The following is a 13,176-nucleotide window of genomic DNA, read 5'->3' on the forward strand; positions in this document are numbered from 1 at the left end:
CTCTGAAAACATTGTTAAAACTATTGCTCCTTATTTGCTGGTCCAAATTGAAATCATAAATGTAGTTAGCTACCAGCTTTCTTTGAACAGCCGTCCATATATTAAAGTAATACATCGGTTACTTGTAATGAGCCAGAATCACATTTTTTGAGAACTGAGCTCTTTTTGAGTTGGCCCTGTGCTTGATGCCAGTCCCTTCTCACCTTCTTTGTTCCCCTTTATGGTAGCATTTACAGTAAAGCCAAGAAAGGGTCATAAATTAATATTAAGTGTGTAGGCAGCTTGTTCTTTTTTCCTAATGTTTCCAGAGAAATGTGAGATAAAGCAGATGAATACGCATATAGTATGGGTTTTTTTCTGCACTTCTTCTTTCAATGCATTTTAATCAGTTTTTTATTTCAGTATATTAATCTGATGTGCATGTATCAGAGCATCTTTGTCATATCTATGAAACAGTTCTTTCTCGAATATCTAATCGCAGCAGAAACTAGGAAAGGTTTTCACACTGTTCTGTAGAAAGTACGCTGCGGAGAAAGGCTGTAACAACTTTCTAGAATAATGAAAGAGTTTAGGCTGCATTATAGTGCATGAGGCAGAAAATCAAAGCTGCTCGGACAGCCGGTTCTCTTCTGTATGGTGAGAACAGAGACACTGCTGTCGTGTAGCAGACGAAGGGGCTGCCTAGCCTGGCGTCCTGTCTCCCACAGGGCCAACCCTGAGCAGGAGCCTAGGGTATAGCAAGAATAGGGCAAGCATGTATTGCACTATGTAATCATTTCTGGTGCTTCGTCCTCTCTCTTAGACCTCTCTCTTTTCCCAGGGCTGCCTGGTATCAGTGTAGAGCAAGTGAGTTCCTTCTGGTGAAGACCATAAGCGCTCAACCTTGAGTACAGTGTCCAAGGTCGTGCTGACAAAGACAGGTCAGGATGTGTTTTCAGGTCCTAAAATTGGAACAAGGGGGAATCTACACGGCTGTTCTTCCAAACCGAGAACAGTCCAGGTGGAGGACTTGGAGGAATTCTGGAGATACAAGGCCAAATCCCAGTGCTTATGCATATAATATGTGAGAGAAGCAAGCACGGTTGGGGGAAAAAGATGCATTTTCTCAGCTCAGCACTCTAGGGTGATATCAGTGGAGGAACATTGCCCTGCAGGGTTACCTGGTCTGATCTGGAAGGGCAGGAAATCTGTGCACAAAGAGGATCATTGCTGCTTTGTATTGCAGTTCTGGAACTGGCAATAATTGTAAGGCCTTTCCTTGTAGCAGCAAGGGACTGAAGACTTGTGGGGATGCAGGTATACTTTCTTCTCGGGAAAACTCAGTCCTGCAATTCTTTTATTAAAAAAAAAAAAAAGTTCCCCATCTGCAGCATCAAATTTGTTAGGTGCCTTATTTTAATGACTACTGCTAGTGAAGCTCTTGAGCTTTTTCTCTCCCATAAGTCTGATGTTAGTGTCTTATATTCATGACATGGATTACTGTGAGACTTCTGAAAGATTGTTTGAAAATGGGAAAGGGTTAGCGCAGAGGCAGCTCCTGGTAGAGATACGCTATCTTACACATCAAAAGAGCACAGATGAGAACATACGAGAGACTGTAAAAGCCCTCAGCTGGGAGGAGTTAGATAAACACTCACCAATAACCTGCCCACGTTAAACCTTTTCCAGAATGCGTGAGTCTGAGAGATAAAGGGAGCTATAAAGGGTGAAGCAGCTAGCAGGGCACCAGACCAAACTGCCCACAGCTCCCGAAAGGCCGTGGTCCAGGTTTGACGAGGTGCTTTTACAAGGAATCAGTATGGAGCCTGAGGAATACAGACGGAGAGGTGAGTGATCCTCTGCTCTTGGAAACGGGTAGCATTTGCTCACGGAGATCAACTGTTGTAGGGCCGGGAGTGGTACCCCAAATTAGGATGGGCTATGTATTCTTAATTTGCACACATGTCCTTGAGACTTAGATCTGCTGAGGCTGAGACAAAAATGTGTCCCAGGGTTGAGTTTAAATGAATGGATTTGGAGTCAGTGGATGACGTAGGCTTTTTGGTCTTACATTTAAAATACTTTGGGAAAGCTGCAAAACTGTGATTCTGAATAGACTTGTGCTAAGGGGTTATGGACAGTGGCTCTTCCCCAGCTGACACCATGAAACTCCAGTGATACTGGCACAGTTCTGGAGATGGGGAGCAAAGTTTGGTCCCAGGGCTGGCGGAGATTGCCTAAAAAGTGGAGAAAAGGTGCGGAGCTGTGCAGCTGTTTTCAGAGGGTGCAAAAGGGGGTATGCTATAACAACAGGGAAGTATGGGGCATTATGCAAATTTAATTTTCGTGAAATGCAGTTTCAGTTAATTTGTAGGCAAGAAAATCTGTCTATCCTCTCAGTAATCAAACAAACTGTACTTGTACCATGACTGTATTTTAAAGGTATATTTGAACTATTCAATGACGACACTGAAATAACCCTGTGAATCTGTTCTGTCCCCATGAAGCCTGTTCTAGAAGCTGTGTCCCTACATCATTAGATGGGACAAGTAGGGTGTAGGAGGAAGGTTAGTTCCTGTGGCTATCCTGGGAGTAGTATCCAAAGCCCTGTCCAATGCTAAGGACAGACTGTGTGAAGTGCTAGCACTACTAGTTAGTGTTCCCGCAATCGAAACTCAAAGCGCTGGTTTGCCTCTTCCAGGGAAAGAGATGGTGGATTACATTTGCCAGTACCTGAGCAATGTGCGAGAGAGACGGGTGACTCCTGATGTACAGCCAGGTTACATGAGAGCCCAGTTGCCGGATTCTGCCCCAATGGACCCAGACAGCTGGGACAACATCTTTGGGGATATAGAGAAGATTATTATGCCTGGGGTAAGAAATAAAGTATAATCATGACAGGAAGAAGCCGTTACTACCTGGGGTGAACACCAAATCCAATGCACAGGTTTTGCAGAACATTTATCTAAATAAATAAAGCACCCAAAATGTAGAATAAGTCTTGTAGACGTTATATCCACAGAAGGATTCTGGAGATTACTGTTGTGTTCCTAACTATAATTTTAGGGGATAGACTGAATGTATTTTTGAAGTATTTTATACATTAAGAATAACTCATGTTTGCTTAGAGGGAAACAATGATTTTCTGACACTGGTGAATTTAGCTTCCCAAGGCCTCTACCTACTCAACTGCATCATCTCAATTTCAGAGATGTGGAAACTCGGGCACAGCAAGGTGAAACATCTCTCGCCCGAGGTCATGTTACATCTACGACTTGTCTCCTGCTCTTTGAATGTAAATGCCTCCTTCCTCTTGTACATAAATACTGCAGATTCTGCTAAGGGAGTTCATATTACCTAATTAAACGTTTTATGTAAGAAGCTGTTTCAAAGTCTATTTTAAAATTTTCTTTATAGATGTTTGCAGAAACTTGGTCTGCTGTAGGAGGGGTATTCCCATTAAACATGCTTATGCTGGTGTCCCACATACAAGCTCCTTCAGGTGTATCGAGGGGGGCTATCTAATTGTAAGTTGCTATGTGTAGCTAAAGGCAAGCTGTTGTTTGACAAAATGAGCAAGACCAACTTTGTTGCAAGAATTGCCCTTATAAAGATAAATATTTCGATAAAGATTACTGACTCTGTTGTGCAATGTTCAAAAGACCATTCTTTCCTGTTCAGAATCTTTGTCTGCCTGTTTAATTCAGATAAATGCGTTTGCTATAATTTGGAATTTATCTAATAACGACACAGTGTTATCATTTGCTAGTGCTGCATTCCTGTTGATATTATCTCTGTAGCTTTCTGGTAGCAGATCTATAATTGCACATATTATGTTGCTGTGATCCTTTTCCATGACTTGAAGCAGATGCTAATCACTACATCTCATGCAGAATTTTGTGACATTTTCAGACTTAACTTCTAGATAATTTTGTTCTAGGTAGTTCATTGGCAAAGTCCACACATGCATGCCTACTTTCCAGCGCTTACTTCCTGGCCTTCACTCCTTGGAGATATGTTGGCTGATGCAATTAACTGCTTGGGATTCACATGGGTAATTTTTTGTTGTTGTTGTTATTTTAGATATTCATTTCCTGTGTGTATTACACAGGAGCAGGTCATAGTCATTCTTCTTGTTCTGTGAGTCAGTATAATTATTTACTTTAACCAATTGTATGTTTGCAAAAATGAAAAATATCACTTGGAAAAAAAAAATAGAATACATTAAGAGCAAACATTGCCTAGTAGTAAGAGGTGAATGAAGAAAATATACCACTAGAAATGTCTGTTTTCTAATTCTTTGCATATCTAGCTGTGAACATTGTTCCCTGTTGTCTAGTCTCAGTGCCAAGACTGTTACACAAGCACTGCAGGCAATAGAGCAGCCACCATCCATGACTGCAGGCTAGGTTGGGCTTCATTCCAGTTCTCCTGCTCCTTTGAGAGAACACATTTCCTATTTTTCCTCTTCTGAAAATAATTGTTTGGTGGCCTGTCCCAGAATATCTGAGTATTTTTGTATCCTCCTGCAGCAGCTGCACAGCGCTACTTAGTTATGACTCTACATACCTCAGTAGCGTTCTGAAGCCAATGTTTTCCCCAGTGGCAAGGTTGCCCAGATTTTTAGATGTATGTCTCCGTGTAAGAAAACAGTAAAAGCTCATAAACCTATAAGAAATTTATGGTTATGGTCTCAATGTAGTTGTATCAGATTAGCTCATTGCACACTCAGAAATGTCCATTTCCATGCCCTCAACCTAGTTCTGATAGATTTCTGTTAAGTTTACAAGATAAACTGATTCTTTCGTAAGTAAGTGGAAAGCTGGATGCTGCAGAAGAAGCTTTAACCTTTCTTTTGCTGCTCTTCAAAAAGCCTCCCTTAACTCTCACTTGAAAGACGCATCAGTGCCCTTTCTCTTTAGGGACAAAGAGCATGTTCTTGTGTGGTGAATTGCAGTTCCACGGTTTCATCTCAAATGGCTCATTGTGATTCTTTTTAATGACTCTCAAATTATTGAGAGTTTACAAGCTCAACACTGAGGTGATGCAGGTAATCCGGAGAGAGCATTTTAAGGTGGCTGGTGAGAGTCTCTGTATTTGGTGTTCCAAGAGAGCAACTGGTAATGAGCAAGGTACCTGGGGCTCACCCTCAACCTTAACATAGAGGTCTGTATTACAGAACACACCAAACAACGTAATTTTTATTACAAGAGCTTTGTGTTCTGCTCGGTATGGGCCATAGGATTACACAATTAGCTGCTTATATATCCAATGCTACAAAGCTTGTCATCTGTCTTTGTTGCATCTAAGTGAGATTTCTCCCAAGACAATTAAAAAGTGTTAATAGCTCTTAATTAAGATGTGATATGTGGTTTACTCTAAGGGTTATATTCTTACCGTGTTTGCAGGTGAATTACACCCTGATTCTCTTTTTTTTGATTTTTCTAGGCCTCCAGTCCAGCCTGTACGGAACTGGAAATGAATGTGATGGATTGGTTGGCTAAAATGCTGGGCCTTCCAGACAAATTCCTGCACCACCATCCCGACAGTGTGGGCGGAGGGGTATTACAGGTGAGGGAGATCAGAGGTGGCTTCATCAACATTTTGTTTTCACTCAAGTGATTTCCTTCTGGGTGATAGTCTTCCTGGAGGCAAAACCAACAAGATTTGCTCTATGAGACTGAATAGAGACAAATCCCAATTTGACATTAATTTCCCAAATTTAAGCATTAAATATAGAAGATTATACAATAGGAATTGCTATTGCTTTTAGTCCTAACTGTGTTACGGACAAGGAGCAGGTACTCTTGTGGCCTTATTAAGGATAAATGAGAGTCAGATTCAGTTTCTTCAGTCTGTTTCACATCACCAAATTATTCACTAAAGTGATTCTTACATAACTAGAGGGGGAATTCTTGCCACTGTCCTTCTGCCAGCAGTCCTTAGCCACACAAGAAATTGTTTTTCCTTTTTCTCATGTCTACTTTGTGTGTCTCAGAGTTGCAAGATCAGGGCCTGAACCTTTACTTCCTTTCATAAGGCCTAAGCAAGTGTCCCCGAGAATCAGTGCTGAGGCTTTGTGTTCTTGTAAGGAGCTTTGCTCAGGTTTGTAATTTTTATGGGAGATACTACGTTTTAGCTGTAGAAGAACAAAAGGAAAATGTGATTTATGTACTCCCCCCAACTTGGTCCTGCATGTTAAAAATATACAGCAGTTAAAAGGCTTTGTTTTTTGTTGCTGGCCCAGAGAGCTGCTCCTCAGCTAGTGACTTCCCCCTGCATCCCAGAAAAGCAGTAGTAGAAAAAAAGAAGGGGCGGGCAGCTGAGCACTTCAGTAAATCAATAAAGTAGCAATATGGTGCAGTAAACGAGCAATGTCTTTGCAGAGCACTGTGAGTGAATCAACCTTGGTCGCGCTGCTGGCAGCAAGGAAAAACAAAATTCTGGAGATGAAGGTTTCTGAGCCAGACACTGATGAGTCCTCACTCAATTCTCGCCTCGTCGCTTATGCATCTGATCAAGTAGGTTCTTATGGTTACAAAGAAAACAAATTCGCTTCTGCTCTCTCACCCAGACCATACAATGTGAACTTGCATTTCTGTACCAAGATAAAAACACAAACATTAATGTCTCACAAGCATGTACGAATCCCTCTAACGTTGCTTTCTGCAGATGGGGAAACGAAATTAGTGTGAGATGAGGTTTTGTAGGGTCCTGGTAGCCCTCAAGAGACTAGTTCACATGACTCATTTCTGCACTTCCTTCCCGTTTTTCACAAAGCCTTACTTCAGTGACTCGGTGCTGATCTCCTGCTGCTTCAGCTCTTGTTTCTTCAGAGCCTCCTTCCCCTCGGAGACAGGCAGGCTCAGGGGGTGACCTCAGTGCTGGTCCTGGTTGTGGTCTCCACTCCAGGTCTCTGTGCTCGTTCTTGGAGGAAACATCTACGCAGTACTGTGACTCTGCCTGCAAACCTGTTCTGTCCGCGGACTCCTGACCTGAACAATCATATTCCCCTGTGAAAACTGCAACAGGAGAGGCCCTCATGCTGCTTCTCTCTTAGTATCTAAAACGGCTTTTTCCTGTGGGGGGTTTTAGTCTACCCCAGCCCAGAATTAGGCACACTTCAGTAGGTTTTATTTTCTTATGGCAGGGAGGAGGGAATAAACTGAGGTTGATCTATTGGTAGAGGGTCCTTTAAGATCTGAGTTTTGATAAATGGCCCTCCAAACACAAGGCAAGGATGCCTACTATTACGTTCTAGAGACCACTACCCTAATAAATGGAGCATACGCATGCCTTGGAATTACAGTGTATTAATTCTTTCAGTTATTCACAAAGAAGAAACTTTCAGACTTGTATTAGTATGGATTATAATAAGGATTTTTATCTCTGCTTTTCTTGCAACCATTGTCTTTTATAAGGCTATAACTTATCACAGCTGTTCAGCCTCAGAGCTTGCTTTCTTACTGTTTCTTTTTTTTTAAAAGGCACATTCTTCTGTAGAAAAGGCTGGCTTGATTTCTCTTGTGAAGATGAAATTTCTGCCTGTGGATGAGAACTTTTCCCTCAGAGGTGAAACTTTGAAGAAAGCCATTGCAGAAGACAGAAAGAAAGGCCTAGTCCCAGTCTTTGTATGTTCAACTTTCTGGTTGGGGGTATTGACATAGTGTCGTATTCTTACTGTCAGCATAAAATTACATCATCTGAAACATTTCTTATGGTGTTAAAACACCTTAGCTGAATGTGAAAGTCTATAGAACAATTTCTATTTTATTGAACAAAAAATTTTAATATAATGTCGACGGTATATGGTAGCCCCTCCACTTTTAAAGTGTCACATCCATTTATTAAAAAAATGCCATCTTAACAGGTTTGTTTTCTTCTAGGTGTGTGCAACTTTGGGTACAACCGGTGTCTGTGCTTTTGACAATCTCTCAGAACTGGGCCCAGTTTGTAAGTGTCTTTTTTTCCCCTGATTTTAAACTATGATAGCACAGAAAAGATAGTATGAGAATTTTTCATGCCAAAATCAAGGAGAGTAGAAACACTAATCAGCTGAGTTTTTCAGATGTCTCAAAGATTGGTGGAGCCAGCGCAAGACTTTGCAGTGATTTCTGTAAGATTTAGATTAGGATGCTAAAATACATTCTATTCAAGATGGATGAAATTTGTCAACGGATAAGTCTTCAATGTGGTTATTCAGGGAATACGGACTGTACAGGACAGAGTGCAGTACCGTTGTAGCATGGATACATAAATATTTAACCTAGCAAAGGAGTTTTGAAGGTAGTGTTTGGTAGGACATCCTTTGTAGCCACCAGTTCAACAGGTAAATTTGACATGGCTGCAGATTCTGTTCCAGCACAACTTCTGCCAAGAAGCTGCTGAAGACCTGCGGCACTTTCTCTTATGGGTTGGAGTGTGGCTTCTGTCTTTGGGTCCTTTTTGCTTGCCACTGTGTCTTTATTCTAGCTTTGTGCAACTGCATTGTACTGGGGAATTTCACTTAGTAAAAAGGCAGGTGCAGAAATCAAACATTAAAAAGCCTCACTCAAATACGGAATAGTGAATTTTGTTACAGAGTCCATCTGATTTCAGCATTATCCTATATTTTGGGGTTCTGGATCCACAGCTTTAGAATAAAACTAGATTGTCAGTTGTTTGTCTGGCTTGCTGATTTGTTGTCAGCCTGTCTGCCTCCTGCAAAACCATGCACCCAGTTTTCAGAGAGGAGAGATTAAGCACACACTTTGATTCCGTATGTCCCTTACATAACAACAATTTCAATTCCAACAGGTGATGCTGAGGGACTCTGGCTTCATATTGATGCTGCATATGCAGGAACAGCATTTGTATGTCCTGAATTTCGATTGTTCTTGGATGGAATTGAATATGCAGATTCCTTTACTTTTAACCCTTCTAAATGGATGATGGTTCATTTTGACTGCACTGGATTTTGGTGAGTAAAGGCAAAACACAACACCAAAAGGATAACATGCAAATTGCAAAGTCTTTTTCTGCACAATTCTTTGCTAAATACAGTTTATTCTACAATTGACAGGGTTAAAGATAAATACAAGTTACATCAAACCTTCAGTGTTAACCCTGTCTACCTCAGACATCCTAATTCAGGGGCTGCTGTTGATTTCATGGTAAGTTGTATTTGAGTTGATATTTTAAATTGCCTATAAAATGTTCAAACAGAATGCGAAATTCCTCACACTCTGGACTGTGCTTATCTTATAGCTGGTCTTATAGCGTAAAAGCATAAAACCAATTATATTGAGATCCTAATCCAGATTAAATAGTAAAACTTTGAAGTGAGCCCTGGTTATGAAAATTATTCTAAAATTGCTTTCAGATATAGAGATTGAAGTACTGAAGATTTTTACACAGATGGGGATTCAGCATTGCCACCTTAGTTAGAAGGGTCATTCTGTGCATCGTGTTGCTGAAGTAATTCCTACTGATGGCATTTTGGCTGGTTTTCTTGTATTTCTGATATGGAATAGAAAAGAGAAAAGAGTAAGCAATGGCAACACCATGCTCTGAAACAGTAGTAGAATGAATTATGTTTTTCTTCAGATTAAGGTATTCATAGGAGAGCTAAGAGGCATTTCACTTTAGATCCATCTTACAGCAGATTTCAGTCCAGTAAAACAAAAGAATATTCACTGCCAATTGTTTCTGCTATGATCTCACCCTAGTCCTGAAAAGATAGTTGTTTTCTTGAAATCAATAGTGCTTTTCACTAGAGAAGGGGGGGAATATATCAACGAGTCCCTCTTGTGGTTAAATAGGACCCTGCGTGTAATTGTGTAGCTCCCTAGGAGTACGCCTTCACGCGTTTTGTCACTCTTTTCCATGCAGTAGAGGTGTTACTTCCTCTGGAAGGGTCTATCCCTGTATCAGCTCTCGCCGTTCATAGTTGATTTGGGAAAATAGTCAGGATGGCACTTAAATATGCACATTCCAGGAACTGAAATGAGTGCTCCGTCCTAAAGTGTAAATGGACACATCTTAAATTGATAATGCTCTTTAAATGCAAGAAGGTTTTGTTATTAGCTGGTAATTAACTAAACATTCTAAGCATAAATAGGCCATAGATTAAGGGGAATAGCCAAAATCTTATTTTTGGAAATAATTGAAAAATACGTAGACATAGCGTTTCTTTGGCTATTTCCTAGGCTTAGCAGGTTTTCAGTAATATGAAATTATTTGCATCAACAGAGATTTCTGACCTGAGTCTGAAGCACCAGACCTAGCGGTGTAAAGGGAGGCTCCTTTCTGTTGTTTTTGCACTCGTTGATACACTGTTGTGTTTTTACAGCACTGGCAAATTCCACTGAGTCGTCGATTTCGTTCTTTGAAGCTGTGGTTTGTGATTCGTTCATTCGGGGTGAAAAAGCTTCAAGCTCATGTCCGACATGTATGTGAATTAACAATGCAAGTGTAAATGTATTGCGTTCATTTATTGGTAGCCGAGTTTAATAAATTCAGTGATGCAAAGATGAGTAACAGAAATCCTCTCGCACACAAAGCTTGCATGTGAATGCTAAATGCGTGCTTGCTTTACTCTTTAAGTAATCTGTAAAGATTGACTCTGTAGACAAAATATTTCCTGTACCCTTCTTGGAAGCAATAGGCAAGGGAAAGCGACTCGGTAAGTCAGTGCCTTCTGCACATTACTGGGTGCTGTCTGTAGAAGCCTTCTTTGAGGCAAAGCGGCAGCTGTTTGGGAGGCAGGCTGTGGTGGATGGCTGAAGCCATTGCTATGAAAATTTACAGGCTTAAGTCTTTGATGGAGTGTAAATACAAGGGATCATATTGTGGATCAGCGGTTGCCGCAAAAGGACTCTAATCTGAGAAGGCACGTTCTGTTGTCAAACCTTCTTCTAGAAAATTCCCATGTATAGTCCTTACTCTTGTTCATTGTCAAGGGCTGGGGCAAACAGACAGACTTTAAAATTCTTAGCTTTGTTGTCATTCTTCTGTTTGCTGCCATTCATGCATTGGAATGATGTGTTCTAGTAAGGAAAGGAATTCTTTTTAACTACTTAATTTGGTGTCTTACAGTGGATTTGTGACAAACCAATACATAACTACTTTTTTTCCTTAATTATAGGGTACTGAAACAGCCAAATTCTTTGAATCATTGGTTAAAAGTGATCCACTCTTTGAAATTCCTGCCAAGAGACATCTTGGACTGGTTGTATTTCGTTTAAAGGTAAAGATTGGGCCTTCTGCATGTTTCTTTCAAATTAATTGACCACAGCTGATCTCTCCCCAGGCATTAGGAACTGTGAATAAACTTTCATGTAAGAATTTCTCATACTGGAATTCTTACAGAGATGTTTGGATGTCACTAGAAATTCTAACAATAGTATTTTTTTTCTTATTCATATTTAAAACAGGGTCCCAACTGGCTGACAGAAAAACTCCTGAAAGAACTAAGCAGTTCTGGCAGGCTCTTCCTTATTCCAGCAACCATTCATGACAAGTTCATCATTCGCTTTACTGTAACGTCTCAGTTCACAACCCGGGAAGATATTCTGCAAGACTGGAACATCATTCAACACACTGCAGCTCAGATCGTTAGCCAGAATTATGGGTTGCACTGCATCAATTCTGGTGATGGGGCAAGAATCCCTAATATGATAGTGAAGCCTAGTTCTGATGTCATGAGTAGTGCTTCTCAGCTTTATCTAGATGGAGGAAAATACAAAACACCTTCCAGAAAAATAGTAGTTCAGCCTAAGAAGCTAGAAGCGAGTCCCAGTATGTGCATGATTAGTCAACAAGTGAAAGGTCAAGGGGATACTCCAGATGACTGTTTTCCAGAAGATGTCCAAAATGTTACCAAACATAAGTTAACCTCTTTTTTATTCAGTTATTTATCTGTGCAAGGCAAAAAAAAGACAGCACGTTCCCTTAGCTGCAACAGTGTGCCAATGACTGGTGGTCTTGAGCAATGTAACCCCAAAGCAGCAGCCACTGACAAGGAGTCTCATGCAAATGCCAGAATTCTTTCCAGGCTGCCTGAAGAGGTGATGATGCTCAAAAAAAGTGCCTTCAAAAAACTAATTAAGTTCTACAGTGTGCCAAGCTTTCCGGAGTGTAGCATTCAGTGTGGCCTCCAGCTGCCTTGTTGTCCTTTGCAAGCCATTGTTTAACAAGTACAAGAGATTGGTCCTTAAGACCTCTCCAGGTAGAAAGAGAACCAAAGTTTGCTTATTCATATGCAATACTACATGTTATTTTGTTCCATATGTAAGCAGTGGCAATGACCACTGAGAAAATTCCTGTGCTTTTACTGGTGGAAATCTTGTGTATTTATAGATTAAAATGTCAAATAAATCTTGTAGGCATATAACACGAAACTCTCTGTTTTGTAGACTGTGGTAAAGAAAATGCCAATTTCTGCCTTATCAGTCCTGGTAACGGATAGGTGGTAGGCTAGAACCACTTTGACAAAATATGCTGGCCTCAGCAGGGGGTAAACAATTTGGCTCTCTAGTTGCACCATTGATTTTCTTTTTTTTTTTAATACCTTGACTTAAACTCTCTAGACTGCTGTGAGGATCTGTGTATGCAGACAATGCTAACATCAATTCTGAACTGTGCAAAAAGAAGGATGTAACCTCTCTAAGAGATTTTGCTGTATTAGGGCAATTTTAAAACTCCCCGAGTTTAAACACACAGCAAGCCCTGCCACTCCATCTGTGCTCATCAGTTACAGTGCACAGGAGGCTTTACGCCACCATGTTGCAAGAGCAGTTGCCCTTGCTAAGCACCTGTGGCCTTTCTAAGCATTACCTAAGGTCTGTAAATCACAAGTGCATGAGGAAAGGGAGCAGGAATGATACTTCACCCTTTCCCATATCAGAAGAACTAAGAGGCATTACAGAAGAAAGGGTCTCTATGCAGCAAACTAATTGCTACAAGAAGCCAATGATTTTACAGATTTTTCAAGAATAATTGCAAAAATTGGGGGGAGAAAAATCTATTGAAGGCAGCTTTAAATTCAGAGATACTACTGTTGAGTCAGGAGGCATGATGATCGCTAGGAGATTATTCTCCTAGAAGAGGAGGCTGAGGGGAGACCTTATCGCTCTCTACAACTACCTGAAAGGAGGTTGTAGCGAGGTGGGGGTTGGTCTCTTCTCCCTAGTAACAACGGATAGGATGAGAGGAAAG

The 13,176-nt window shown here is 40.8% G+C and overlaps 1 protein-coding gene across 2 annotated transcripts in view; it reads left to right on the forward strand.

Annotated features, from left to right (window-relative positions):
* Positions 1 to 12,303, forward strand: part of HDC (histidine decarboxylase) — a 13,724-nt gene extending 1,421 nt beyond the window's left edge. Inside the window, exons 3-15 of one of the 2 annotated variants that reach the window (XM_082322107.1) lie at positions 821 to 920; positions 1,669 to 1,826; positions 2,681 to 2,853; positions 3,920 to 4,033; positions 5,428 to 5,550; positions 6,366 to 6,500; positions 7,467 to 7,610; positions 7,866 to 7,932; positions 8,776 to 8,938; positions 9,041 to 9,131; positions 10,310 to 10,408; positions 11,105 to 11,206; positions 11,394 to 12,303. In XM_082322107.1, coding sequence (XP_082178233.1) covers positions 1,799 to 1,826; positions 2,681 to 2,853; positions 3,920 to 4,033; positions 5,428 to 5,550; positions 6,366 to 6,500; positions 7,467 to 7,610; positions 7,866 to 7,932; positions 8,776 to 8,938; positions 9,041 to 9,131; positions 10,310 to 10,408; positions 11,105 to 11,206; positions 11,394 to 12,152 — 1,998 coding nt within the window. In that variant the 5' untranslated portion in view covers positions 821 to 920; positions 1,669 to 1,798 and the 3' untranslated portion in view covers positions 12,153 to 12,303. Of the gene's footprint in view, positions 1 to 341; positions 1,827 to 2,680; positions 2,854 to 3,919; positions 4,034 to 5,427; positions 5,551 to 6,365; positions 6,501 to 7,466; positions 7,611 to 7,865; positions 7,933 to 8,775; positions 8,939 to 9,040; positions 9,132 to 10,309; positions 10,409 to 11,104; positions 11,207 to 11,393 lie in introns of those variants that run through there. The other variant, XM_082322108.1, reaches the window with a different exon arrangement.
* Positions 12,304 to 13,176: the final 873 nt, after the last annotated feature.

The sequence above is a fragment of the Platalea leucorodia genome (genome assembly GCF_965183815.1).
Source record: "Platalea leucorodia genome assembly, chromosome: 9".
In the NCBI taxonomy this organism is placed as follows: Eukaryota; Metazoa; Chordata; class Aves; order Pelecaniformes; family Threskiornithidae; genus Platalea; species Platalea leucorodia.